Raw genomic sequence first — 27,836 nt, 5'->3', positions numbered from 1 at the left:
GTTTTTTTTTCTTCATTTTTTGCTATTACTTCTTTTGGCTGAGACTCGGATTTCCATTTTGCTTGAAGAGTGGAAAAATTATGGATCCAAGCCTTTCATATGTGATAGTTAAATGGATGGGCTAGAAGGCAAGTTGTTTGTGCTAGGAGAAAAGTTGGTTTTGGTTGTATATATACCTTTATATGAGTGACCTGAAATATTCACTTGTAGGTTGTGTTGACTCTGAAAAATAAAAAACCTCACACATTTGAAATACTGTATATATTCAGTGGCCAAGTGCATAGAATTACGATCTCTCATAATATTGTTGTTTGATATGCAGTGTTTTAATACTGAGGAGTGTTGTGTAAGAACTAATTAGTGATGTGATCTTAATGGTTGCTATTTCCCCATACTACAGTCCAATAAGAATTAATATTGAGTATGGGTGGGAGAGTAAAACTGCTTCCTGTTGTGCGTACAGTTTTAACTTGCGTTTGGCAACTGCTCTTTTAGAGAAGGCAGAAAACTGAACGTTTGCACCTGTTAGAGGGTTTGTGTTTCTAAATCAGATAGTGAGAAGAGAGCTCGTAAGTTTTTGGACACAAAAATAGACTGCTAATAGAGAGGATGGAGACCAGCTTTTATAACTTGCTGTAATTCTCTTCCTTTTGAAATTGAGGGGAAAAAATATTGTTTCTCTCTTGTGCGTGCACACTCTTTCTCTTTCTAACTGCATTGTGTAGTGTTGTGCCATGGGAATTTTGAATGTCATATACTGAATTTCTTGCTGGTGAACTGTGGATGTGGGAAGGACACTCAGGTGCCTTTAAGCCATAGTTGCTCATATTGCAGGCTGATCAGTACTCTGTATTGCAAGGATGCAAAACTCACTTGATTGTGGGGAAAATAGTAAATACCTCTAAAATTTATCATATAAACTGCTGAAAGACAGCTCTAGCATTAGAAGCCTTGATATAAGGGGGAGCCTCTGTATTGATTTCAGAGGGGTAGGATTTGGTTCTAAAAGAAGAAGAAATTGCAATAAATATGCAATGAGAAAAATTTCAGACATATGAAAGCGAGGCAGAGACACAGGGTGCTTCCCCCGCCCCAAGTCTTGTATTGAAGTAAAAATTTCATTCACTACAATGAAAGTTTACTTGAATAAAGACTGCAGGATTGTGCCTAAATGTATTATTTCAAATATTTTGTATAAATACAGTTCTATTTGTAGTGTGCAGCAAGAACACGCAAGTGGAGTTGCTGATGGACATTCTTAAGAGAGCTGGTTTAAAAACAAAGGAATATTTTCAGAGTTGCAACATTTTTTGCACAGGTCCTTAAACAATGGCCTATGAATTTCTGCAGATATGGTGATGATAAACAGTGCTCCTCTGTAAGACTTACAAAAAGAACTTTGCTGTTCTTTTAAACATTAATTTAAACTATTTTTATGCTATTTGGGGTCTAGCTTGGAATTAGGCAGCAGGTGCAGTATTTATTTTCTCAGCAGCTTGTTTACTGTATCTACAGTTGCCAAACTTTCACGCTGCTGTTGGCTTTATACCTTCCATACAATAATCATTTAAACTTATCACAGCATATTAGATATTTGTATTTGTATCATGCTCTTCTTTACTGTTAAATTTACTGTACTACTCTAAAATGCACAGCTCAGCATGCCCAAGGCAGTGGAAATGATTTGGGAAGTGACTGAACAGAAGAATAAAGGTGATTCTGCTCTGTGCTTGTTAAGTATATAGCTATAGCAAAGCTTCTGTATTCTCTAGTGCCTCTTCATAGTTTGTGATCTTCTGTCTCTCTAAACCTTTGTGAATCACAGGATTGTTAGGGCTGGCAGGGACCTCTGGAGATCTTCTGGTCCAACCGCTTGCTGAAACAGAGTCAGCTAGAGCAGGTTGCCCAGAGCTGTGTCCAGTCAGGTTTTGAATATCTCCAAGGCTGGAGACTCTACCACCTCTCTGGGCAACCTGTTCCAGTGTGCAACCACTCGCACGGTGAAGAAGTGTTTTCTTGTGTTCAAGTGGAATTTCCTGTGTTACAGTTTGTGCCCGTTGGATCTTGTCTGGTCACTGGGCACCACTGAGAAGAGTTTGGCTCCATTTTCTTTACTCCCCGACACCCCCCCCCCCATCAGACATTTATACATATTGATAAGACCCTCCCCCCCCCCCAAGTCGTCTTTTCTCCAAGCTGAACAATCCCAGCTCTCTCGCCCTCTTCTTGTATGAGAGATGCTCCAATCCCTTAGTCATCTTTGTGGCCCTCTGCTTGACTCACTCCAGTAAGTCCATGCTTTTCTGGTACTGGGGAGGCCAGCACTGGACACAGCACTCCAGATGTGGCCTCACCAGTGCTGAGCAGAGGGGAATAATCACCTCCCTCAACCTGGCAACGCTCCTCCTAATGCAGCCCAGGGTGACATTGGCCAGGTACAATGCTGCAAGGGCACGTTACTGGCTCGTGTTCAACTTGTTGTCCACCAGGACCCCCAGGTGGTTCTCTGCAAAGCTGCTTCCCAGCCAGTTGGCCTCCAGCATGTGCTGGTGCACAGAGTTGTTCTTTCCCCGGTGCAGGACTTTGCATTTCCCTTTGTTGAACTTTGAGGTTCCTCTCTGTCCTTTTCTCCAACCTGTTGAGGTCCCTGTGGATGCGAGGGACCAGCAGCACAACCATTTGCTGCATCAGCCATTCCTCCAAGTTTTTGTATCATTTGCAATAGTGATATAAGAATAAGATAACTAAATCCTGTCCTGATCTTTGGGAAGTGCATAGGCCCAGAATGCAAGTGTATACTGGTGTAAACCTTGGATAAAGTGTTAGGCTATTATGAGGGCCTTTTTCAAGTTTTGTTAATGTTGTTTTGGAAGTAGTTTAAATTAAGTCACATGTTCATGAACGTACTTTTATGCTGGTATAAATGCATCCATGCAAAGGAGATGTACGAATAACTATACTGATAACGTTTAGATACCCCAGGGCCAGTACTATGGAAGTACTATGTATTTTAAACTCCTTTACTCTTGGAAGAGTCTCTCTTGTTAAAAAGCTGACAGCTTTTCTGTTTTGAATAGGGCAACAAAGTTGCTAAAATTGTGGCCATTTTCTGCTCGGTGCAGGTGCCTTTCTCTGGATGAGTAAGTTAAAATGGAGATACCTTTCTTTAGAAAACTCTTTCTAGACCCAGGCCTGCAGTGTGATAACAAGTGAAGATATACAAAGGCTAGGAAATCTCTAGTTTAAACAGTCTCAATCTTCTGAGCTTGTGCAACTCAGACAGTTGATTTAAGTGTCAGAGATTTTACACTGACCTTCTGAAAGGCCATGTACAGAAGGGATTTTCTAACAAAAATGAACTGGGGAGAAACATCTGTATATGTTCCTCTGAGTGAAAGAATGTAGGTTATTTTTGTTCTTTAGGAAGATTTGGTATTTCAATGGAAGATCAAGGGGCCAAATTTTCAGCTGATACGTATGAAGTAAATTTTCATGTTTTAATAGAGCAACTGAAGGTCTTTTTTAAAGCTTAGGAATTACTTCAGTGCTGAGAAGAGTGCTGCATCTTTTCTTAATTCTGCAAATATGACTTCTTATTTCACCTGGTGCTATGTTTTGGCATTACAAGCTGGACTGTACAAAGTGCACCACATTGTAACCTTGTTGTTCCCCCCTGGGGGGGAGAGGGGACATTTTGTACTAACTTCCCTATTAGTGCCAGTCCTCCCTGCCCACCTGCAAGAGAGGGGAAGGAGCAACTCATTAGTGGCTGCTCACACCCTTCCTCCCAGTCATCCTAGCAGTGTGGGTAACCTGTGCGTGAACAGTCTTGTTTTTCTGTGCAGCTGTGCAGCCAAGGCTTCAAGTGAGTTGTTGGATGATGTCTCAGTTTTCACAAAGTCAAGAGAGCTGTTGAGCTTGTCCAAGCTCATCAGCCTTGCTGCTGTATGTAGGAAACTCTAAACCTCCTGTATGATCTGTATTTCTTGGATTTGCTGTGATTCTACCATTGTAAAATTTAATGCTTTCCAGACCCAAACATAGGTTAAGTGTCTGTGAGGTGCGTCTTTCCTTTCTTTTAGCCTGTAATGTTAGGAGAGGCTGGTGAGCACCTTCTAAAAAATTTGTCTACACTTTCTGTTTCCCAGAAGCTTCAAGTCCCCTTTTAGATGAAAGGGGAAAGGTTAGCAATGGGCAGAGAGTTTCTGCCCATCCTTGAGTGTTTTGCAGGCGTAATGGTGGCCAGGACAGTTCTTAGTGCTATTGTTCTTTTTGTTGCCTGCTAAGACTGCAGAGTATCGTTACATGTGCCTTTCCTGCTTCAGCTGGATCCAGCACGACCCACTGTGCAAAACCCAGATGGACGGAAGGAAGCAATGCACCTTTGAGAACGATGCTTTCATCACAGCTGTTAGCCATGCAGGATTCCATTAGGGTATTAAAATTAATGCCAGCCACATGTGCTTCCTTGTGTGTGACTGGAGAGAGCTATGCAAATAGCTGAGGGAAACGGATCTGTGACTGTGTTCACTCATGCTTGCGTTTCTTCCAGCCATCTTGCTATTGTTCTGCGCAGACATTTTAGATACCCAAATGTCTCTTAAGCTCATTTGAGGGAAATATTTGTAGATGCTGGCTATAAAATGTCAGGGCCTTTTCTTCTGGCTCCTACTTGCTAATTCTATTTCTTATTCATTCTACATTGTCCTCCATCATTTTAAATTGTTGAAGGTAACCTAAAGTTTGCTAAGTGGGTTATGGGACTGCTCAAGGGGCTCAGAACCTCTTGAATTGTCATTCCTAAGTTACTTATATCATCAGTGACCAAAGATTGGTTTAACTTTTGGTGGCAAATGTTTTTCCATTGAGTTGTTTTTTTTTTTTCTTTCTGTTGTGCTTTACACATTGCAGCATAGTATTAATACTTCATGAGATCACTCTTGCTTTGAAGCCCTTGTTTTATTTTTATTTATATTTTTTGGTAGGCATACTAACTCTGATTTCCTTGGAGCCATTATCATTGACTTCAGTAGGAGAAGTTTCATCCCTTTCTTGGATGAGTAATAAGTTTTGATGAACTTTGTAGAAGTGCTGCCCCATGGATAGACTGGCCTGGTGAAAGGTTAGGTACTCTGGTAAAGAATGCATGGTCTGGGGGACTGAAGGTTTTGATGGGGAATGGTATTTCTGTTGGTGTGAAATAACTTTGAGATGGTATTTTCACAGCCTAATATTAAGCAGATAACTTAGAAGGCTAGTCTCACTTGTCTATCCATATAGTTGGTTATGAGCATGAATGGCTCCTCCATAGCAAAGTTTGGAGTCCTTAAGTTAGGTTCCTGCTTTGAATTACAGTCCACTGGAGTTGCTTGTTTTTTCATCTATACGGTTTGTTTAAGAATGTATATTCTGTGGCAAAACATCGACAATGTAAAAATGTAATCTAAACATTGAGATAAGGTGAGGAATTTTGAATGTAAAACACAGCATAGAAAAAAAGATAGGGAGTATTTTTGCAACAGAGGAATACTTTCTGCTGGATTATGGGTCTAAAACCCCTGACACAAGCTGTGCAGCTAGTATCAGATACCAGTGACAGGAAAACTTAACAAATCTCCTAGAAGGCTGTGCTAGACCACAGTCTCCCCCCCACCTCCCTTTTTCCTTGCTGTAGCACAGCCTGACTTAGAACCTGCCTTGTGCTAGGGAAGGCATCATGCAGCAGGGGAATGCAGGTTGTGTGGAAAGATGTTTCTGATCTAGTGATAACCTAGTGCAAATGGGGCTGTGGATCATTTACCCATAGGTTTTATTGACCACTGTGAGTTTATGGATTTGCAATTTAAGAACTACAGATCTTCATAGCTATAGCAGAGCTAAACTGACATTTGCTTTATCAACGCATCAGACAAGGAGGCTTCAGTTTCCTGATAGAGAGAATTGATTTGCTTGTTTATTTTGTAATAGGTCCTTTTCTGCAGAAACAAATTTACGCGTGTTAGATATATGTCTGTGAAGCTGTGACTTACACACATATAAGTTTGCCATGCTTTGTTCATCATGCCACCTCCTTACAGTTCTGCTGTGTATTTTCATTCCCCACATATCCTTTGCAACTGTGGGTGGCTCTGTGTGGCGACCCTCAGGTCACACTCAGTGGTGTTTCTCCACCACTCTGAATTGTCACAGACTGCACAAAGACTGTGGGTTCCACATTCCCATGGTTTCTGGGGGTCATTTCTTCCTCTGTGCCAGCTACTTTGCTGTGCTGTTTCACTGCTGGGATACCAAATAGCTCAAACAATTGTACTGTCATAACTGCGTTAGCAGTGGAGGGAACTACCGGAGAGCAGTGGGAGGAACAGGGAAAGCAAGGGGTGGCCAGGAGTGAGACCTGCTTCAGGCAGTACTCTGCTAAGAGACAGACTGAAACCACCACCTGGGATTTGCTGACTTACAGTGCATTTCAGTTCTACCAAATAAAGCCTTCCAAATTTCCTCATGTTATGATACACATATGCACATGAGTAAAGTAAGGCCCAAAAAAGTTACAGTATTTAAGTTTGTAGAGCAAGTAGCTGACAAGCTGTAAATCTTCAGGAGGCCGATCTGTAATAGGCATTTCATTGTGTATCAGAAGTGAAGTGCTTTAAGGAGAGTTGCAAGGGAAAGTTTGTGGCAACTAGAATCTGATTAGTCACTGGAAAACATGCAGATTTCTGCATCTCTTCCTTGAATCCCTGTAGTTTACTTATCTGATGATTCACAGCCACGAGAATTTATGCTCTGAGAAGTCAGTGGTGCCTTCACTGAATGTGCAAATGTGTCTTTCTCTAATAAATCCATATGAATTTCAAGAAAGGTTCTGCTGAGGGCATGAGATTAATTCCCTTTTTTTTTTGATTGCCTAGGAATTTTTGTATCTAAAGTAATGACCTCCTTTTGTAAAAGTGAGTTGAACCATATTTTAATCCCTTATTCTTTAGGCAAAGAAAGGTGACCTAGCTTTTTGATGTCCTTGATTTATTGCAAAATACTCGGGGAAAAATCTAGTCACCTTTTAGTTGTGTGAACATACAACAAGAAGGTTTAAGAAATTGGAGAGCCATGTTTAGAAAAAGTGGTCATAACACATCAGCTGTTAAAATGTTGTTTATAGACCAAGAGGTTAGGATACAGGCAAGGTTGAAAGAGAAAAGTGGATAGACGTGTTGATACTAGTTTATTCTGAAAACTTTTCTTCCTCTCAGAGGATGAAGTGCCTGTGTTTGGGAATGGCAGAGATTCAGACTCCTAATTAATGTAATGGCAAGATTACTAAGTACAGGAATAAAGGCTATTTAAACTGAGGCTTTTAATGCTAGTGATATGCCTTGGTATAATGTGTAGTAACCGTTTCTTCTCTCTATGGTCCAGACCTACTTTAATGCGGTGGGTCTTATACTTTCTTTTTTCACTCTTAATAGAAAGATATGACAAGAACTGCATAGTATTTTATTTTGAGATTAACATGAGCTGTTAATTTCACATTCCCTCTCTGTTCCTGTTTTTCTGTTAATTTTTTTCAGAAGTTTGTAGAATAAAATGACTGCCCACTTTTTTTTTTAATACACTTGGCATTTCAAATTTGTTTAGTGTTACTAATAATTCATTTGACCTATGAAAATAGATGTAATTGTCCAAGATTGTTCAGATCACTTGAGACTTTCTTCCTGCTTAGAAGATTTTACTGAATTTGTCCTCTAGAGTATGCTAAAAAAACTCCAAAAGCACAAGGGGAATTCTCATGTTTCAAGCGTGCATTAAGAAAGGGAGTGAATTGAAATGAAGAACTAACTTAGCAAGTTCATGATATAGAAACTAAGGGTGCTGCTCTGCTGTTTCTAGATCTGCAAGACTGCACTGTGTTCATGTTTTCATATTGGGTTACATTGCCAAGTAGAAATCACGTTCCTGCAACATGTTGCACCTGGATATTTTATAATCAAGCTGGGGGCTGCAGTGCATCTGTTAGGTAATCATCTAGGTAACAGGAGTGGATCAGGCCACATGGCAGTCTTGGGGATAAGGCAAGACCCAGGGATGTATAATTAATGTAATGGCAGTCTAATGTGTGTTGCCACAGGTGATGCTGTTCTAGATAACAAGGAAGGTATTTATTTAATGTTGATCTTTGTATTTTGTGAATTTTATAGTGCATTATGTTTTTCCCCAAATTTAGTTTTGCTAACTTTGCTATTAAAATCCTTGCTAAAACAGCCTGCTAAAGAGAGAGAGAGCATGCAAATTTTGGTTCTGTGCATCTTTTTGGCCCTCAGATACTCTGGGTAACCTAAAAAATCCTAACACCTAAGCAGCTATTTATGGAAGTGTTTTACATTGTTAAACATAGCTGAGGGATTTTTTTTTTCAATAGGCTAAACAGCTAAGTCATTTAATTAATAATTTTTTTTTAATGGCAGTATGAATTTGCTGTTTAGTGGGAAATTGTTATTTCTATCCATTTGGAGAAACTAATGTAAACATTTACTGCATCTCTACCTTTCTGGGAGAAGTAGTGGATATTTGCATATTCTGCTGAGAAGTGTGAAACAAGTGCTGCTTACGGTTTGAATGTTTGACTTGACACTGCTAGTTTCTGGTAGTAACTTTTTTTTTTTTTACTGTCACCACTATTTTTTTTCTGTCTGAATTTCCTTACTATAACAGACATGAACCAGTAAATAAAAGAAAGAAATAGTTAACTCATGCTGAACACTCTAAGCTCATATTTTATCATTTTCTTTCTCTTTTGTCTTCTGAATACAGTACAAATAACATGTCTTTGCAAAAGTGAATTCACTTTTTGCTCTTTGTGGAGTATCTTTTCAAAGAGACATTAAGATTCACCTTTTCTGTTTTGAAACTGATGTCTTTCAGTTCTTACCCAGGGGATCTTTAAGTTCTTTGTGTGTGAGTCTTCAGCTGGGTATTTAGAGCTTGGTTTCTGTGGTCAAATGAAGAAATGAAGGTGTGTAGCCCTTAGCTGTTTTCAAATGATTTCTTCCCTTTAGCAGCAGAGGTCTGCAGTGCATGGTGCTAACTTCGGAAGACCAGACTTCCTGCCCCGGCCAGGCAGTGAACCCGGGGCAGAAGCTCGTGAACCTCTTAGCCCTGCGCACCATAAATGTGCTTGATCAAACTTCTGGTTTCACAGGGCAGAATTTAAACTTTTATGGGTACATATGTAAATTTTACTTTATCCTTATTTTGTGCAGTTAATTTTTAATATTATATCAATATTTGAGATTTATGGCTTCTTGATTCTGAGTTCATCAAACTGGGAAGAGCTGTAATATGTTGTTGCTCTGCTGAAAAAAGTTGTTGATTTAAAACGTAGTTATAGCTGGTAAGATGGTAATTTGTTATTGCTGTACATGACAGCTTGTGTGACCTGATTACTTAAAACCCTGTGGGTTTTAACGGTATGCTTCTCTGAAGCTTTTGTCAGTCACACAGCTAAATCCCCAGAGGACCCCTTGGAAATGTAGTCACGTGTGCTTTCTCAAGATGTACCATTTCTCATGTTGCAGCCTTGTAACGCCATGTTTACAGATACTTTTGTGGCTGACCTGTAATGACTTCCTTGGGCTGCTGAATGTCTCACTAAATTTCACAGTTTGCATGAGTTGAATCATTTTCCATATCCCATCTGTACTCGTGTGCTATGGGAGATTTCTGCCTTCATGTGACCAAACCCTTCTCTGAGAGAAGCCTCACCTGTTTCCTTTACAGTTACCCAAGATCCGTGTTTCATTGCTGTTTTGAATAAAACAGGCTGATAAGGCACACCTTGCCATTAACTGTTGGATAGTTAATCATCAGTTTTGCAGAAGTGAGAACAAAGCCATTGTCCTCACTAACCGCCATGAAGTACATTTGCAAAAGGAAACCAAAGGCTTTCTTCGTTTAATGGGGGCTCATTTGCACATAGCATAGGTATCACAGTTCAGTTTCTGCCTTTCCAAAATGAAAGCGTTGGAACATTTTGTAATGCAAATTGTTGAAAAAATGGATTCTGAAAGCTAGCTCTTGTGCAAAATGTTACCACGTAGACACGAATGACAATGTGAATGTATTCAGGTAGAGAATTCCCACCCTGTGTCTCAGTCCACACCGCTTAGGTGGTCAGAGTCCTTTACTTTTCTCTCTGAAATATTGCCAGGAGTTTCCCTTTAGCTTTCCTGAGACTGTTGTTGAAAATACCGGATGAAGCGGATAATGCTCATGGCCTGATTTCTGACTCTCTAAGCCCCCCTTGAATCCCTCTGTAGGCTTTTGCTCATCCTCCTCCATTAAAAACATACATCTGAGCTTTGATACAGGCCTCTCTTACAGCCACAGTCACAGAAATACTCCTGTGGACTCTGGACTTTGAATCAGGAGCCTCATCTTACAGCACTCTATAAAATAGTCCATAATGTCACTATCAGTTCTCTTTTGCATTGTTTATCAGGACTCTTCTGTCAAGGGTAATTTGCTAGGTTGGCAGCCTGTAAAGTTTTCTGACTTCATTGCATTTATTTACAATCTGCATGACTTTCCAGCCTGGAGTCACCTGACTGGAGCAAAGCTGATCTGCGCAAACATGCACTCCTACAGTGAACTTACACGGGCACTTCGAGGTAGCATAAGTGGTTCTGTTGTTGGTACTGGTTAGCGTCAACCAGGGTCAGCTTCCTAACCCAGTTGTCTGTTTGGCTGCTAAATGATTTTGCTCCGACAAGGGATGGGCATTGCCTGGGTGCAGGCAGCGGGCAGAGGCAGAACTGCTCCCTTGGAGCAGCAGTGCTGGTTTGTTCCAGTTTAAAGTGCTTGTGGCATGAGCAGCATAATGTTGTTATATACAACAATATAATGTTTGCGGTTCTCCTATTCACGTCACTCACTGCCTGTGCTTACTTTATGCCATGTCTTCTGCTTAGCTTGCAAAGCACCTTTTGTAATGGAATCCAAGTTTTATCATCTGCCTCTGAGTAGTACTGTTTAAGTGCAAGAAGGGTACTAGTAATTCATACTTAAAACAGTGTGACTAAATGTGATATCTGTTGCTAAGTTATTTGAATGGAGTTCAGCAGAGATATCAAGGATCAAAAGTTTATTGCAAAATTTGAGGCAGTAAAGAGCTCTAGTAGGTGCTCTGGAAGGCACTAAGCAATTAATCTGTGCAGTCTTTGGCAAGTAGCTATGTAGTAGTGTAATGATCCATTGAATTAGCTGACTTGCCCAACAGCAAAAGCTGAAGTTTAGCAACTTCAGACTCTGAGCTGCCTCCATAAGCCACTAATACCGCGCATCCAGCTCTGAGCCTGGAAGAGCATGGTAATTGAAGGTGCCTTGAGTCCAGTCGCTTGAGGGAGTTGTCAGAACCAGGAGATGACTGCTGAGACTGCCGAGGAGATCCTTTTAAGCCACAGAAATAACCACATAGAGAAATGGACGAAATGTAAACTAGCAGCCTCGAGTTTTTAGTATGACAGTAGGCTTCTTAAGTATTTGGATGGGTACAGAGTGTGTTGGGAGTGCCCTCCTTGTCTTGCTGGGTGTGAATTGGTTTCGCTGCAGGATTTACTTTGATTTATGTTTCCTCGGGAAAAGTGTTAATCTGTTACTGTTTTATGGAACTTGCACCTGCAAGCATATGGGACTTGATCTGACGCTTGGCAAACTGCCTCTGTCCAGGTCTGCACTTCCAGGTGTATCAGGCCCCACGGATATCTGTCTGTGAAGCCAGGGCAGAATATGGCTCTGCAATTTGAACATGTGATTGAGAAGAAAGGTTCCAGCACTTCATATAAAAAGTTCACAGCAATTGCTTAACTAAATTGGTACCCTTGATTTACTAATCTGAGTCTGAAAGACATTGCGGATTTTCCTGGCTGTTCCTGTCCCAGTTCGGCTAGGTCAGCCGTTTGAACTGTTAGGCTTCATGTGCACCGCGTGGAGAGCGCCAGACACCTGGAACCTCCTGGGGGAGGCGGCAGAGCTTGGCACCAGAGCGGAGTTTTATGCTCGTTGTATTGCATGTCTCTCTCCCCCTTCCAGTTTTCACACTTGGCTTTCCTTTCAACAATACAGAATAATACATACTAAACCACACCTAATAAAATGTAGTTAATGTAGATAATGTAGTTTCTATTCATTTTGTGAAACTAGAACATGGAAATATATCTTTCTGACTGTAAAAATCTGAATAATGCTTTCTTACACATAGTGTTTCATATATCTGTTTCATAAATTATTTTATTAAGTGTAATGATACTTTGCCAGGATTTTGTTGGACAGCTCCATATAGAATGCTGCCTAAAAAGTACAGGAATGTAAAATTCTGAATTCAAAGTCTTATGAATATTTTCTCTCATGTGGGTGGGTTTTTTGTTCTCTTACTGAACACTCCTCTGTTTACTGAATGTTTAGCAATTAGGGTATAGTAATCTCTTTTTCAAAGACAAGTTGGAGAAACAATAATATGTTTGCCTTATGATATGCTTTGAAATTGGACTTGTTCTAAAGCGCACATGTTGAGAGATCCCATAATAGCAATATGGTTCCTATAAGGCCTTTTTATGTGCACAAATTTTACCAGTTCAATATTACTGTACAAAAGATGGATATAATTTTATTTGAATTGGTTACTAGCTTGCAGAAGGAAAATAAGTTACAGTTATTTTACACTTCTTGTTATTATTAACAGCATCGACCCTCATGGTCCAGTACTTAAAGCAGCGTGAATAAAGCAAGAATATGAGAATAGCAACATCAGTGTGAAACCTGTGCATGCAAAAGTCCTTGTGCATATATGTGTGAATACATACATTCAAACAAGAGAATGGGATGGTAGGTTTGAAAGGTTAGAGTGCAAAGCAAAAAGTATAGTGAGCGTATACGTAACTGAGGGAAGACATTAAGCAAGTTTGTGTGCTAGTTTCAGAGGTCAGTATGAGGTAAGAGTCACTTGAAGTGACAACAGCAATGAAGGTTGTGAAATCTTTTTTATCGCTGCTGAATTTATGCTTTGAGAAGGTCTTCCTGGTATTGTGTTTCATACATAGAGAATTATGGGAGTCTGAAATGAAAAATATGCTTCACTTCCAAGTTAAAAATTGCGTTTCCCAGCAGGCATTTGTTGGGTGAAAGGAAGGGAGAGAAGGTGGCTGAGGTTGCTCTTGCCTGTCACTAGCATGAATCAGTGAGGGGCACAGTCCCACGTTATTTATTGTGGCCATGCCACCGCCTCCTCTCTCCATGTAGTTACTTTCCATCTCTGCATCCTGATTTGTCTCTGTTGATATTCATGTGAAATACTTGGGGTGAGGTGGGGTTAGAACATCTTTTTTAGATGCAGGCATTTTGGGGTGGTTATCTAGATACACAGCTACAGAGCTAAATGAGAGGCCTGATTATTGGAGGATTCAAGACATCGTTGGGAGCTTCTGATTGTGGGCTGTTCGTGAAAATCATGCCATGTATTTAGTTTAGAAGCTTGCATCTAAATTTAGGGGCCTAACTTTAGCCATCCAGATATGCAGATTGTAGATGTTTTCCTGGTGGACTGGGATGCAGAGGTTGAGACATTAGATGCTTTACCTTGAAGATAATTATACTAGGAAAAGTAAGTTTAATTCAGATGCTTGCGTCCAGGAGAATCTTTTTGTTTTATGTTTGTACAGTGCATTAAAGTTCAGGTTGACCACTAATGTCCCATTTTTCCTGTGGGAAGTTGAGTTAATAGCTGGGGTTAAGAAGTGCCAGATGGAAAGTTTGGCCTGGGATACTTTGCAAAGAGTAAGAAATTCCCGGATGAATTAATGTTTCGTTATCCAGATTTTATTGATGAAACTCCTTGCTTTTCTCTCCCTCCCTTTCACAATGGCCATAGAAATACAGCATTCCACAGACCTAAGTTTTAAGTAATGCTCAGCTCCTCCTCTCTTGGGAGTCTTGTTGTTAAGTGTGCTAAGTGTGTTGTGTGCTCTGTTAGTGATGAGGTGCTCATTTAAGACATGTTTTTTGTATTGCAGAGTTGTTAAATACATGGACAGAAACCCTCAGCTGTTTTCCTTGGGTCTTGTTAGGCCTGATAAACACATTTTGAGAGCAGCCATGAAATGTTTTTCTTCACTCTTCCTCCTGTTGCTCGTAACTCAAGATTGTCCAGAAGTGGGAAGAACTGTGTATTTGTCTGGTCCACAGGCAGAACTAAACCACTTCCTCAGTTTTCTAATAAGTGTCTTATCTTGAGAATGCACGTATTTCTATTTCAGTGCTGCCTCACTGATATTATGCAGGCCATATAGCAAGGGTTTGATAAAAAGGGAACTGACTTCAGAAAATATGTGCTAGCACAGTGTTCCCGTTCTGCTTTGCAAAAGATAAAGATCTGTTTGGAGTTGACCAGGAAAAGGCTCATAAATGTTTTAATTATGAGGCTGGATTCTCTCTTTGGACTCTGGAAGGTGCTTAATATACTTACTTTAAGTATTCTTCTTACAGATGCCAGTGACTGTACTGGGAGGCTAGCTGACTAGCTAAGATGCAATGTATAATTTTTAGATGCATGAAGTTAAATGTAACATCTTTTTTTGTCTCTGAACAGTTGACATTTCAGTTGGAAATTTCTTGCTCAGCTAAATGTCATTTGTTAAACCATGTAACCCCAAAGATTATGTATATAAACTTTGGTGGATAGTCAGTGATAATCAAATGATAAAAATATGACAAGATATTCTTTTCTTCTTTTGGTCCTTCTGTACTGTTGTCTTTTAGTCAGTAGTACATTTAGATAGTTGTGTCAGAGAAGACTTGGATCGCAGGCTAATGTAACTTGCATTTCCTGTCCCAAAACCATCTACAAGTTAATTTTATATGTTATGAGATGTTGTTCTTGTTGTTTCAGGATCATCTGGAATGTAACCACAGTTGTACTGACTGAGTTAATGTTGTTTGCTTTCAGTGGATCTGATGGAAATAAAGGAAATTCGCCCAGGAAAGAACTCAAAAGACTTTGAGCGTGGCAAAGCAAAACAAAAAGAAAAACACTGCTTTACTATTTTTTATGGTACCCAGTTTGTCCTCAACACCTTAAGTTTAGCAGGTACTTTTTTTTTATTATTATTTATTTCTTCTTTAAACCTAACTACTGAACTCTGGAATCAAGTATGTTGATGGAAAAGTAGTGCAAAATGTACTGCTGTTTTGACTTCTCCTGCAGTTCAACAGTGCACCAGATATTTAAAAACTGAGAGAGACCTTTTACTAAGCCAGCCCTTAATGTGTATGAACTGCTGCATTTTGAATGTTTTGCTTTCAAAGAGTGTTTTTCGTACGTGAGAGTTTTTTCCCCTTGCATTGTTTAAACAGAACAGTTGTGTAACTTAGATGTGTAGTACATGATTCAGTTGTTGCAGTCAGTCTTATGCTCTGCAGATCAACACTGCTGCATGTTTAAAGAAGGTAAATGCATGTCACTCACCACAAGACAGTTACTATTTAAGCAGCAAAGTAGTGTAGTCTCTTAGTATACGTTTCTCTCAATACATTGCTTCTTGAGACCTCTTTAACAGAAATATTAGAAAGAGTGCATAGTTCAATTCATGCAGTTATGCAAGCTTTTGCTGGTTAAATATCTCATGTAAGGCTTTCAACACTGAAGAGCAGAGGTGAAATATTTTCTTCTTTAAAATCAGCAGAGGATTTGCTCATCCTCTCTGCAGCCAGAATTTTGGCCTGGCATTTCAGTCTGGTCAAAATGATTCTGGAATTGATAGCTATAAAGAGTTAGACTACAGCTATATCACAGAAACTTTCATATCACTTAGGAGCAATTGCAGACTAAATTGGAAAATTAAACTCTGGTTTTGCTTGTGTATGCATGTCACCTGATAATATTAAACATCTTCTAAAGGCGAACAAGGGACTGTGGATGAAATTGAAGGGTTGTAAATTGAAAATAAAGAGATACATAGGAAACAGAGGAAAACATATGCTATTTCTGTGGAAAGATTTGAGACACTTTTTATTTCAGGTGAGATTGTCTGGGGTTGCAAAAACAACAATTTTGAAATGAAAAGGAGTGTAAGTTCTTATAGCACAGGCTGAATGCAGTTTTTAACTAGCGAAGTTTACAGAGAGATTTCTCCTTTAAAAGTTCTTGATGGATCCCCGGTTTAGAGTCACACAGGCCACTTATTTGGAATGGCAGTTCTCTCTGTCCTGTGCAGGAACACGCTTGTGCATTTCATAAACATGAAATTCAATGCAGAATCTTAATGGGAGAAGTTAGGAGTGCTTTGCAGGCTTTCAAGCACTAACAGTAGACTCTTTTTTTTTTTTTTTTTAAGTAGAAGTGATGTACTACCTATAGCAAATGTTTCATCAGTGTGTGAGAATTAATTGCTTGTGGATTGCAGCACTAGAAGCCTGTTTTTGCAGTCTGATGCACTGGAAGTTAAAGACTGCTTGTGACAATATAATCCTGTGTAATAGATTTTTAACTTCAGATCAAGTTTTACCCTTGTTGGATGAAGTCTGTGAAAATTTTGAGTAAACAGCTGTGCTTTAAAGTACCTGGCACAGTTACTTTTAGATTGGTTTCCTCTGCCCTCCCCCATTGCCCCAGGCAATTCTGAAAAACAGGTCTCTGCCAATACTTTGAAAACACTTGGTACCAAGAGGTATGTTGCCATAATGCTGAACTGCAGAACAGCACGACTGATACAGTTTTCAATTACGGGGGAAATCCTTTTCCTTGTTAAAGCACGTTGTCTTGGTTTCTTAAAACAATACAAAGTAATTGTTACTCAGAAGAGAATGGTAGCTTTCATAAAGGGCTGAATTGCCTTGGGAAAAGAATTGGTTTGGCACTGATGGTGGTGGCGTTTCCGAAAACATAACTAATTGAAAAACATTTCCATGGGGATTTGAGGCTAGCCTCTAGCTTCATCCTTGGGGGAATATAGCGTTCTTTTAAAGTATATTTAAATAAAATGTAATCTTAATCTTTTGAGAGACTGTTTTGCTTTGAAGACAGTTAAAGAATTTGCCCAGATTAGACCTCCTGTGTGAAAATAATTTTTCAGAACTAGTTCAGCTGAAGAATGCCTTCATGAGTTTCAGAACCAGCATGCTAGAGAAATGGACTTTGCCCAACTGGAAGCTGTAAAGACAGCATCTCATCCAAGGCTAAAAAAACCTGTTTTCAGCTTTAGTCAGTGTTCCCCAGAGAAGGCTGTTCACAGCATGCAGTGCATCGTCTTGCTTCTGTAGAGCTGAAGCATTACCAAATGTGATCATGATAAATTATGCAGAAGACTCTTCTGATTTGGGAAATGTAAGGCAAACTAAATTTAAAACAAAACAAGACCAGTTTAGACTCTAAATCAGTTTAGAGTTCAGGTGCATCTTCCTTCCAACCCTGCAATGTTACAGCTGGGTAGGCAGTTTTAGACCTTTCTAAACTTACCTTTTATTAGAATGTGTTATAAATCAGTTACATTAGTTTCATGCCTTGCTCCCTTCTGTTCCTCTTGCCTAAACCTAGTCTGGGACAGTCTGTGTTTGGAGGTATGATTATGACACACAGGAGCTGGTAAATGTCCATCAAAAGCCAGTGCTTTAAAATTTTCTTATAGATTGCTTGGAATATTATGGACTGGGGTTAGAATACAACATACTGAGTTCTCTTGTCTGTGTGTGTCTAGTTGCTGTAGGTTTAGGTCCGGGTCCCTGGGCTTTGGCCACTTTGGAGACATTAGGAAAAAAAAAAGTTTAATTGTGTTATTACAAGAGCTTAGCAATGGTTCCATAGTCTTTCTGCTGTAATATTGAAACTCACCTACTCCGATAAGCAGAGTTTTAAAAGGAGGTATTTTTTGACATAGCTTCCAGGATTAACTCTCCCAACCCCAAATTTACAATGTTTATTGTTAGTTCTAGATTGGCAGCATGAAGCCTGTGTAATGATATTTATCAAAGAGAAAGGTTAACCTGCAGCTCTGTATGCTAGGGTTTATCTAAACACAGCAAATTATGTTGTGGTTTTGCACTGATGTTTCTTACAGCATGCTTTTTTTTCCCTTTTCTTTTCTTTCTTTCTTTCCTTCTTTATCTTTTTCGCAGCCGATTCTAAAGATGATGCTGATAAATGGCTATGTGGCTTGAATATCTTGTATCAAGAGGTCATGAGTGCTCCCACACCTGCAATCACGGAGAGGTATGTGGACATTCTCTCACTTTGTGAGACCCGATGTTTCTTTGGAATTGAAAGTGGAAAACCTACAGCAATTTTTAAGATGCAAGAAGTGGTGCCTGCCAATTACATTAAAAACAACTACTCTCCAGTTAGTATCTGATGCAGACAGCTCATGTAGAAATTCACCTTGTCCATTTTGCTATGTACCTGTTGCGGAATTGCACTCTGTTATACCGCTGTGAACTTAACTGTTTGCCTTGTTCTTTGCACGCAAAAAGTGTATCTCTTAATGAGATCACAAGAGTATCTGGTCTAAGTATATGCTGACTTCTTGGAAAATTCATATGTCTAATGCTATCACAATAAGCTTGTGGTAGTAGAAGTCCATGTCGGAGCTCTTGCATCTCAATAATTCCCAGGTGCACTTTTGCAATTCTCCTTTGTATTGGCACTGTTTTATCATATGGCAATATGGTCAGTTGACTCCGAGAGCTAGGCTGAAAACGAACATTTCTGAGGATTAGTTTTCAGTAGCCAGCCATATGATGGTGAAACTGCAACCTTAGTGCTTCAGAGGATGTTGCACTCAAAACTACTCATACTCAAAACTACTCATGCCCAGAATTCCAATTTTGTAAAAAGCTTTTAATACAGTCTCTATACTTGGTTATTGTTTAGCACTGTTGACATTTTTTTCTTGTGGTAAGTCACTGCTGTTACCTGCTGCAAGGATATACTCTGTCCTTTCTTGCTAACTGTCCAAATTGCAGCTTTGATACTGATGTTGTCTTTACCTACGTGCAGTTCCAGTCCGGGAAAAAGTATTCTTTGCTTTCTGCCCTTCATGCTACAATATCGTGTAACAATTAAGTGCTACGTTCCAAAGGTGCAGCAGACAAAGTGCTCCCTTGGAGACAGAATATAAGCTTTTTAATGGCATACTGTGATCATTGTTTAGACCAAAATTGTGTGTTTTTAGATACTTACTTTTAATACTGCTAATATTATTTTGCTGTGCACCTGAAACTGACATGCATTCTAATTACAATTTTTCTTAAAAATTCTCTATTTTCCCCCCCAAACTTTTAATTTTATGCATCTAACAGACCTTTGAGCCAGTAACCTCAGTTGACATAAATCATTGACTTGATGGAGTTATTCTGGTTTACGTTAGCTGAAGTTTTGGCCCATTCTGTCCGCTTACATTTTTACAGTTTCTGGCTGTTCGTTCTTTTCTGCCCTGCCTTTCCCCTTCCTGTGTTATGTGGCTTGAAAATGCAGTACTAAGCAGCAGAAAAGTATTTATTTGTAAATAGTGTTATAAAACTGGCAGAATGCTTTGATATTGCAACTGGAAATATTTTTGCTTCATTAAAAGGCATATGTTCTTTAATTTTTAAATATTTCTGTTGAATTTCATCTTTGGATTTTGATATTCCATTGGCTGTTTCTTTTTAATTCTCAGATTAAATCTTTTTTTCCTTTTTCCCCAAGCTGGCTGAGAAAGCAGATCTATTCTGTTGATCAAACTAGAAGAAATAGGTAAGAAGCTCTCCCTCTTCATGTTCAATTTGTTTTTAGTGAACTTTTCCTTGCAGACAGTAATGTGGAATGAAAAGAATAGAATACTTTGGCCAAGATGGGAACTATGAGAGACCCCTGAAAATTGTATTTGCAGTTGCTTTGACAACTTGTTTGTTGCCTTTTGATAAACACACAAGGTGCATAACACTCAGTCACGTTCATATGTGATATAATGAGGTAGGAAATTATGAAAAATAAACCATTTTGCTTTTTAGTCCAAAATAACCCTGCCTGTATAAGGAAAGGGGTTTATCTTCTCGTGCTCTTATCATAATGGTTCAACTCAGCTGTGCGGCTACGTTAGGTTGCTTGCTTTACAGAAGTCTTTGCTCTTTGATAGTCAAGTCAGAGCCCAGCAGTGTGGACTGTTATTTGCTGTTAGTTTTCCTGTGCAGCTATGCCACCACATCTTCCCTCGTTGCTAACGAAAGCTTGTTCGTGCACAATCAAGCTGCAAAAGCAGAGTTGAGCTGCTAAAGGTCCAGGGTAAAATATTTGATTGATTAGCCTTCCCTGGTCTCAGTCCCAGTGGGGCTAGAACATTGCTAATAGGTGCAGTACCTAGTTTGAAACTAGTCACAACAGCTACTCCAGATACATCCAGTTATAGGGTTGTCCCAGCAGTAACATGAATTCTTTCCTGCAGGGGACCAGAGCCCTGAGAAGAAGAGGACAGAACATTTAGAGGGAGAGGAGATAACAAAGAGATACCTGAGGATATTACCGGAGAGAAAGAGGACTATTGGTATGACAGGGTAGTACAGTGTGAGAGAGTTATTTTAACAGTGGGAAACAGAAGACATCTCTCGAGGACAGAAATAGGAGGAAGCCAAGTTAATGGTTTGGCGTAAGGGCAAAACCATTTTCTGAGGTCTTGCTTTGATAAATGTAATTTGGTGCAATTGGCCTGGCTGTATGGGTTTGTCTCTTTGACACGTATTCTGAGAGACCAAAGCCAAGGAATCACCTACAGACTGCTGCTTCTCATGCAAAGAAGCCCCATTATGTTGCAGCTCCCCATGTGCTGTGTAGCTTCATATATTTGAGTTTCAGTAGTTTGTTTCAGGTCCGTGTGTGAAGTGCTTTTGTAGCTTTTGCACAGCACAGGAGACTTTTTTTTTTTTTTAATGAATTCAGCGGCACACTTCTCATTAGAGTTGCCAGAAGTTGTGGGACACTGAGAGGAATGTTAACTCCTCCTCTGCCATGTATATATTACTTTACCACGATTTTGCCTTCTTTCTGTAGCATTCTGTTTTTCTAAGGTGTACTTCAGTGGAGAGAAGAACACGCATTTCCTCTCATTTAAGCCTTTTCCTAAAAGCAAAATAAGGCATGGTGTTTTATTGTGTGAATGAGACCATGTTACAGCAGGAAATAACACCATTCTATAAACAAGCTGTGGTGTTGTGCAGCTGGCTTCAGCGTGAACTGAGACAACTTCAAGAACAGTGTTTCCAAAGCCAGCCAGAGCAGGGAAGGGCAAAGTACCCTCTGCCTTTAACACCTCCTGATGGGTTTGGAAAAACTAATCCTGCAATGGGAGTGAGGGATCGTGAAGCAAAAGCAAATGTTAGGGTAGAGAAGCTGTAGCTGGCAGTGTATGTCTGTTGCAGAGGTTTTATTGGATGCTTTAGGTTGTTCTGTCACTACAAGGCTGTCTGCTCAGGATCAAGGGGACTTGCACTGTGGAGATGGCAGTTTTTCATTTTCTTGCTAGATGATTCACACCTTTAGAAAATTTCAGGAAAGGAGTTTGAACTGAGTTTCATTGTGTTTAGTGCTGCAGTTTCTAGGGAGGTTAATTGTAAAGGTTAGGCTTCCAGGCCAGTGTTTAACTGGTCGAGTTTTTGCCAGTGGTAATGATGTCCCAGCTCTTTGTTTTAGCTTGTGCTTGTCTGACTAGAGGAAATTGCTTGTACTCAATGTTTAGGGTACAAATGAAGTGTTCGTTTTTGCTCCCAAAATAAGTGTTTTTCCAGAGGTCTGGCGACAGGGCGGAAAGCCAGGAATTTCCTGAGTTCTAATCTGGCTCTGGCATGGATTTTGGCTAAGTTACTTCTTGCTTTGCCTCTTTCCCTCTCTACACAATGGGGATGAGAATATCTCACAGGGCAGCTGCTTGCATGGACAGTTTGTAGAATAAAAGCATGACTTTGCTTTCTTTTTTTGCTTTCAGGTGACTCTGTTCTGACCCTGTGTTTGCACAGAGTTAATGGCTTATGAATTCACTGTAGGTCAAGGCAGAGCTCCTTAGTCTTGTTTTCTTGGGTAGTGTTGGTATTGCATTAATGTTTAGTGGGCATTGGCAGTAGCAGCCATTGATGCTGCGCCTCTGTTCCCTTGTCTTTTCCCTGTTTCTCTTTTCTGTCATGTATCTTTACTCCCCTCATGCCCTTCACATGTCCCACTTTCGTGCCATGTCTTTCTCACTGAGAGCCCACAGCAGAACATACCTGGCCTTTGAGAATCTCTGTCCAGAACAGGAGACCTCATTTCCATTCTTTCCTATGCTAAAGACAAGTTGTATAGTAGGCCACTGATGTAGAGCTATTCAAGATGACTGAGTTGGTGTACCAGCTTGGTGCTGCTGAATGGTCAAGGTCTAACTCTTTCCTTTTTCATCCACTATCTTTATTGCTCCTAATCAGGCACTCCTGCCACTTCCCTTATTCTGGCTATGGTGCTGATCTGGACATGAGGTGGGCTGTTTCAGCCCATGAAGCCAGTGGAAAACTTCTCTTTCTCTCTCTTTTCTCTTTTGTTCAGATAGTTTTCTGCTGGATTAGCAGGTTGAATCAGCTTAGTAAAGGGTTTGATGAGCATCGGAGCTGGCATATGGAAACATGTGGGACAAGGGCAGCAGGGGAAAGGAGTGGGGCACATGGAGTGTGTGGGGGGTGGAGTTGCTTTTTATAGCAGCAGTTCGCTATTAGATTGGCTCAGCTGTAGTGTCTGATCAAGCCAATAACTCATTTAAAGTATTTAGGCACCTAGCTCCTTTAGAAACCAACCCTCTCTCGTATTCATAGAGAGTTATGATAGCACTCCTCTACCACTTATTTATATTTTGAGGATAAGTGCACTAAGAATTGTGAGCTGCTCTGAGATTGCAGTGAAGGAGGCTATAAAAGTAGTATCTAAGAGACTGAAAATAAAATCTGAGGTTGATGAGAGAACAGGAAGATGTGAAGAAAATTTCATTTTTCAAAATGAGCTATATTCACAGTTATGAAATGGACTATTTTTGTTTCTAATATAAACCCTTGTATCAACAAAAGAAGTCTGTTTCATATATACAGCATACACAATTAGACTTTGTACAGTGTGGCCAGAAGGTGTTGCAGCAATTAAGAAATTTAGCTTTGTGTCTAAGAATTGCCTAAATACTTGGTGTATGTAAGCACTGTGTTGCTTATAATCTGAAATATGTATGTCTTATTTGAAAGGTCCCACTGTCATTTGGAAACTTTGGCTTTTTGAAGTCAATACTGTTCTGCTGATACTGTTATATCCGTGGATATTCTGAAACTAGGAAAAGGTTCAGAAGGTCTAGGTAAACAGATCTTGAAGGTAGTCCTCTTTGGGGAGACTTGGTTGTGTAAGGAGGATGAGGTCATGTTCAGGTATTGCAGAAGCAGTCTGCTGCTGATAATCAACTTTACCATCCAAGTGAGTAACAGCTGGAATTAAAGATTATCAGTGTATAGAAAACTTGAGCTTTTAATTTTCTGTTTCATCTCATCGTCTTTGTATATCGTTTGTATAATGTTTTCTCTGTCTAGATCACTGTTGCAGTAGGATTGAAGCAATGGAAGAAAGGCTGAAATTCATCTGACCACATTTAAACAGCTACATTTGAGCTGATTATCTAGATCTGATTAACAGTTAATGGAGAGAAATGAGTGTCTCTGCAGCGCGATTCATTTCATCCAAATATATATGGCCAAAATAGGTGAAATGCCTGTTTCTCCCCACTGATTAGAAAACACATCTAGCTTGCTTAGATGTAGATGTTAGTTTATAGAGGTTTATGGTTATGTGAGATGAATACTACCAAAAATGTTTCAATAGTCACTTTTTTGTGTTGATAGAAAATATATTAGTAGCTGACTGAATGCAATAGAACTGTTGCTTTTTTGCTCTCTTGTTTTTCAGTATCAGTCTTAGAGAGCTGAAAACTGTCCTTCCCCAAGTAAATTTCAAAGTGAGCAGCGTGAAGTTCTTGAAGGATAAATTTGTGGTAATTACCTGTTAACTTACATCTGTTTGGTATTATCTCGTAGGTGTTGCCATTTCTGTTCAGCGTATTGTCTGTATTTTTGTTTCAGTTCAGTTCAATGTACTATAAACTATATCACTTAATTTACAAATTTGGCTTTGCATATAACCATGACTTTAAGAAAATATAGACTTAAATGTTCCTACTTTTCCTTCTAATGTTCCCTAAAACCAAAATTGGGTTTGGATCTGTGCTGCTGCTAACTGTGCAGATGCATAGGAAATTGTTCAAGATAAGAGTTATTAAATAAGAATAAGAATTCTTTTGCAATATGATCGAACTAATAACTTTCCCCTACCACTTATGGTAATATTCTGAAGGTCTTTCCCATTCCTACAGGAATTGAAAAGATCCCCACCTCTTCCTACTTTCCAGCTCTCCACCCTTAAAGCATACATTCTTGCTTGTGTTGCTCCAGCTAACAATGACTGACTGAGACACTACTTTACTCTCACATTTTACATCCTGACTCCATTTCCACTAAGTTAATAAGGCCAGAGATGCGGGCTAGGAGCAGTCTGTTACAAACTAAGAATCTGTTTACCTGTTTGTATTCTTAAAAAATAAAGTAGAGCAAAATGTGTAAGAGGGTTGCACTTGGAATAGGAGTAACTTGTTTGCTATACAAATGCAATACAGGGAATTCTAAATTCACTGGATGCTACTTTCTATCACAGGAAATAGGTGCTCACAAGGAAGAACTTAGTTTTGAACAGTTTCATTTGTTCTACAAGAAAATCATGTTTGAACAACAGAAATTGGTAAGCTTTTTCATAAGCGGTCATCATACTTTTAAACTGCTTGATCAGAATAAAGAGCGAATGCTGGTTTTTTTTTCTTTGTGTTTGTTTTTTTCCCCTTCTTGTAACATAAAAAGGGCTTTTCTCATATTACTGTACTCAACATATAGGTAACAGTCACCATCAGTAATTGGCTTAGGAAGATAAGTCCTTTATGTTGCTTCTCATGTGTTGGTAGTAGAAAGATGCACAAATGAAATGGAGTTTCTAGGAAGAGCTTTTCTTGTGAGTTTGTTCAGTATATAGTGTCTTTACATCAGATCTGGTTGTTTCGTTTACTGATAGAAGCAATGTTTTTCCATACTTGCATGGTCTTGTATCGCAAAGAACATTCTGTAAATCATGCTGGGATGTTTCTTGACCCTCAAATAACAGCTACCCCTGTCATTGTGTCCTGTGCTTAGAGATAACCAGGGATGAGTCCACAGCATGATGTGCTTTAAGGAGTCCTTGGGAGTGTGTAAAGGCAGTAGAGTTACATTTCACTAATTTATGTGGGCAAGTGCCTGACTACTGTTCTCCATGTGTTCATTACATAGATTCATGAAGTTGGTGGCATCTGCATATATTTAGTGATCCTGAAAATGTGGCAGCCTTTATAACTATGTGAAAACACCTAATTTGGACTTACTTGTGTAAATGTCTTAATTGATGACATTTGTGTATTGTTGATTGGACTTGCAGTTGTTAAAATAGAAATTTCCATAATAAAAGTCAGTGCTGTTTCTTTTGGCAATTGTTCTTTCTTGTGCTGGTTAAAAATGATCATGAAATTATTGTGAGGTAGTAAAGAATCTCCATTTACTGTCTGGGTTTTATTTTTGCTCATGAAAATCTAGTTAATTAGCCTGAGGAAAAAGTTACCTAAGAGTAAAACACAGAATAAGGAGGCTATCTGACTTCCTTAAACTGTTGTTATCATCCCTTGTGGATCATTTCAAGGAAACTCCTCAGTTTGCTCAACAACTGCTTATGGGTCGGTTGATAAGTTTCCTGCAATCTGTAATTATGCTGATCCAAGCTGGAAGCAATTTAGGTTTTACACTCAAATGAATAAATACGATGGAAGATAAGTACTTCCAGTTTTTCTGGGATATCAAGCAATAAAAGCTCCCCAGAAACTTGACTGATTGTGTGTATAAGATGCCTTATCAATGGCAAGTTTCTTGCCTGAGAATTGCGTGTTTTCACATTGAAAAGCCTGGAGTGCAATTGCCAGCCTTTACAGTATGTTTTTTCTTATCCATTGAACTCAAAAATGTATGTTGCCACCTTACATGCAGCTTCTATAAAGTAGAAATTCATATTTGGTCCCCTTCCCAAAGCAATGGTTATTATTGATGGAGAATTGTATGTTCTTTTATTATTTATCTCCTCCTCTTTTTTTTGTTTGTTTTTTGTTTTAAGATTCTCGATGAATTCAAAAAGGATTCCTCTGTGTTCATTCTTGGGTGAGACTCTTCATTTGTATTATTTTTCACATGTTTTTATGGTTGCAGTGCTGCAGAATTTTGTAGTCCACTTACAGATCCCTATTTTTTTTTTCTAATTACATCACTGTTTTTTGTACTGATGCTTTAGTAAGTGGGAAAAAATGATATATTACATTCAGAAAGGTGAATTTCTCATAGAAACAAGTCTTGAATATCATTTGATAAATGTTTGTACCTCCTGACTACATGAATGGCATGGATGTCAACAAACAAATTTGCCTGCCTTTTGATTTTACTAAGAGCTGAACAGAACTATTAGAGGACAGAATTTGATGGAGAAATTTTATCTTCAGTCTGGAGAGTGATGTGGCGCACAGGCTTTGACTGGATACAAGCACGGTGCTGACCTAAACAGTTTCTGTAATTTTTACTTGGTGGACTTGAGAATTAAGTAAGATGTATACAGCGTGAAAAAGGAGGTCACAGGCACTGGTAATATTTTGACCATGAATTAAACCAGTTTATCCTAGCTTTGAATATTATACTAACAGATTTAGGGAGTTCCTTAAAAAAATTTGCTCCAAGTGTACAACATTATTTCTTTAGTCTTTGGTCATCTCATGTAAATTAAACTTGATGAGACTGCTTAAACCCATAGATTTACCAAAGATGAGTGGGTTGTAAATATCTTATTAGTACCAGATGATGCAGCATTTGTGTCCTACAAAAGAGGATGCAGCTGTGCTCCTTTCTGTCAGTGTGGCTGTATCTTGCCTCCTTTTTCAGGTTTTGATTTATCACTGTAGATCATCTGAATAAAACATGGAAGGAGTTACTTGTGGAAGGGTGGCTCTGCCATAATTTAACATAACAGTATATCCATATGCCTTAACTAAAGTTAACAACACCCTTGTAAAGTGAATGCTGCTCTTTTCTGCAAAGCAGGAAACAGGTTTGGTAGTTTTTCCAATGAATCACTACCAAAAATGGATCAGGGATCCAGGAGGCCTTATTTGAAGGCTCAAAATACAGTGATTACATAATTCAATATTACAACTTTAATCTAAATTCTATTGAAGTTATAAAAGGTTTTAGTGGTAGCAGCAGGATTATACTGTAAATCCAAGATACAACCCCCTGTCACTTTCTGCTATAACATTTGATGACACATGATCTGTTATTTCTTTAGCTTCACTTTTTTTTTTCTTTTAAAGAAACACTGACCGTCCAGATGCTTCGGCAGTTCATCTCCATGACTTTCAGAGATTCCTGCTACATGAGCAGCAGGTGAGAAGGTTATAGGAATTTTGAACTCTTGAGGTTGTCTCACAGAATTATATACTTAAAGGAAATGTAATGTGTCACAGAGTATGACTGATGTCAGCTGCAACAGTAGGTCTTGGAAAGATTTTTTTTTCTTGTTCATTGACATTAAAGGTCACAGGAATTATTATTTTTCATCCATATAAAGACTCTGAAGGTGCATCAGAGGAAGAGGAGGACCCTGT

The 27,836-nt window shown here is 39.2% G+C and overlaps 1 protein-coding gene across 4 annotated transcripts in view; it reads left to right on the top strand.

Moving 5' to 3' along the window:
- PLCG2 (phospholipase C gamma 2) overlaps positions 1-27,836 on the top strand; it is a 70,539-nt gene that overhangs the window by 8,442 nt on the left and 34,261 nt on the right. For all 4 annotated transcript variants that reach the window (XM_067302430.1, XM_067302428.1, XM_067302429.1 and 1 more), the window contains exons 3-9: positions 14,993-15,133; positions 18,157-18,250; positions 19,724-19,771; positions 23,972-24,056; positions 24,773-24,856; positions 26,303-26,346; positions 27,543-27,615. In XM_067302430.1, coding sequence (XP_067158531.1) covers positions 14,993-15,133; positions 18,157-18,250; positions 19,724-19,771; positions 23,972-24,056; positions 24,773-24,856; positions 26,303-26,346; positions 27,543-27,615 — 569 coding nt within the window. The remainder of the gene's footprint in view (positions 1-14,992; positions 15,134-18,156; positions 18,251-19,723; positions 19,772-23,971; positions 24,057-24,772; positions 24,857-26,302; positions 26,347-27,542; positions 27,616-27,836) is intronic.

Source organism: Apteryx mantelli, chromosome 10 (assembly GCF_036417845.1).
Source record: "Apteryx mantelli isolate bAptMan1 chromosome 10, bAptMan1.hap1, whole genome shotgun sequence".
Lineage (NCBI taxonomy): Eukaryota > Metazoa > Chordata > Aves > Apterygiformes > Apterygidae > Apteryx > Apteryx mantelli.
The sequence above is the reverse complement of the archived record's forward strand: the minus strand, read 5'-3'. Positions and strand labels throughout refer to the sequence as shown.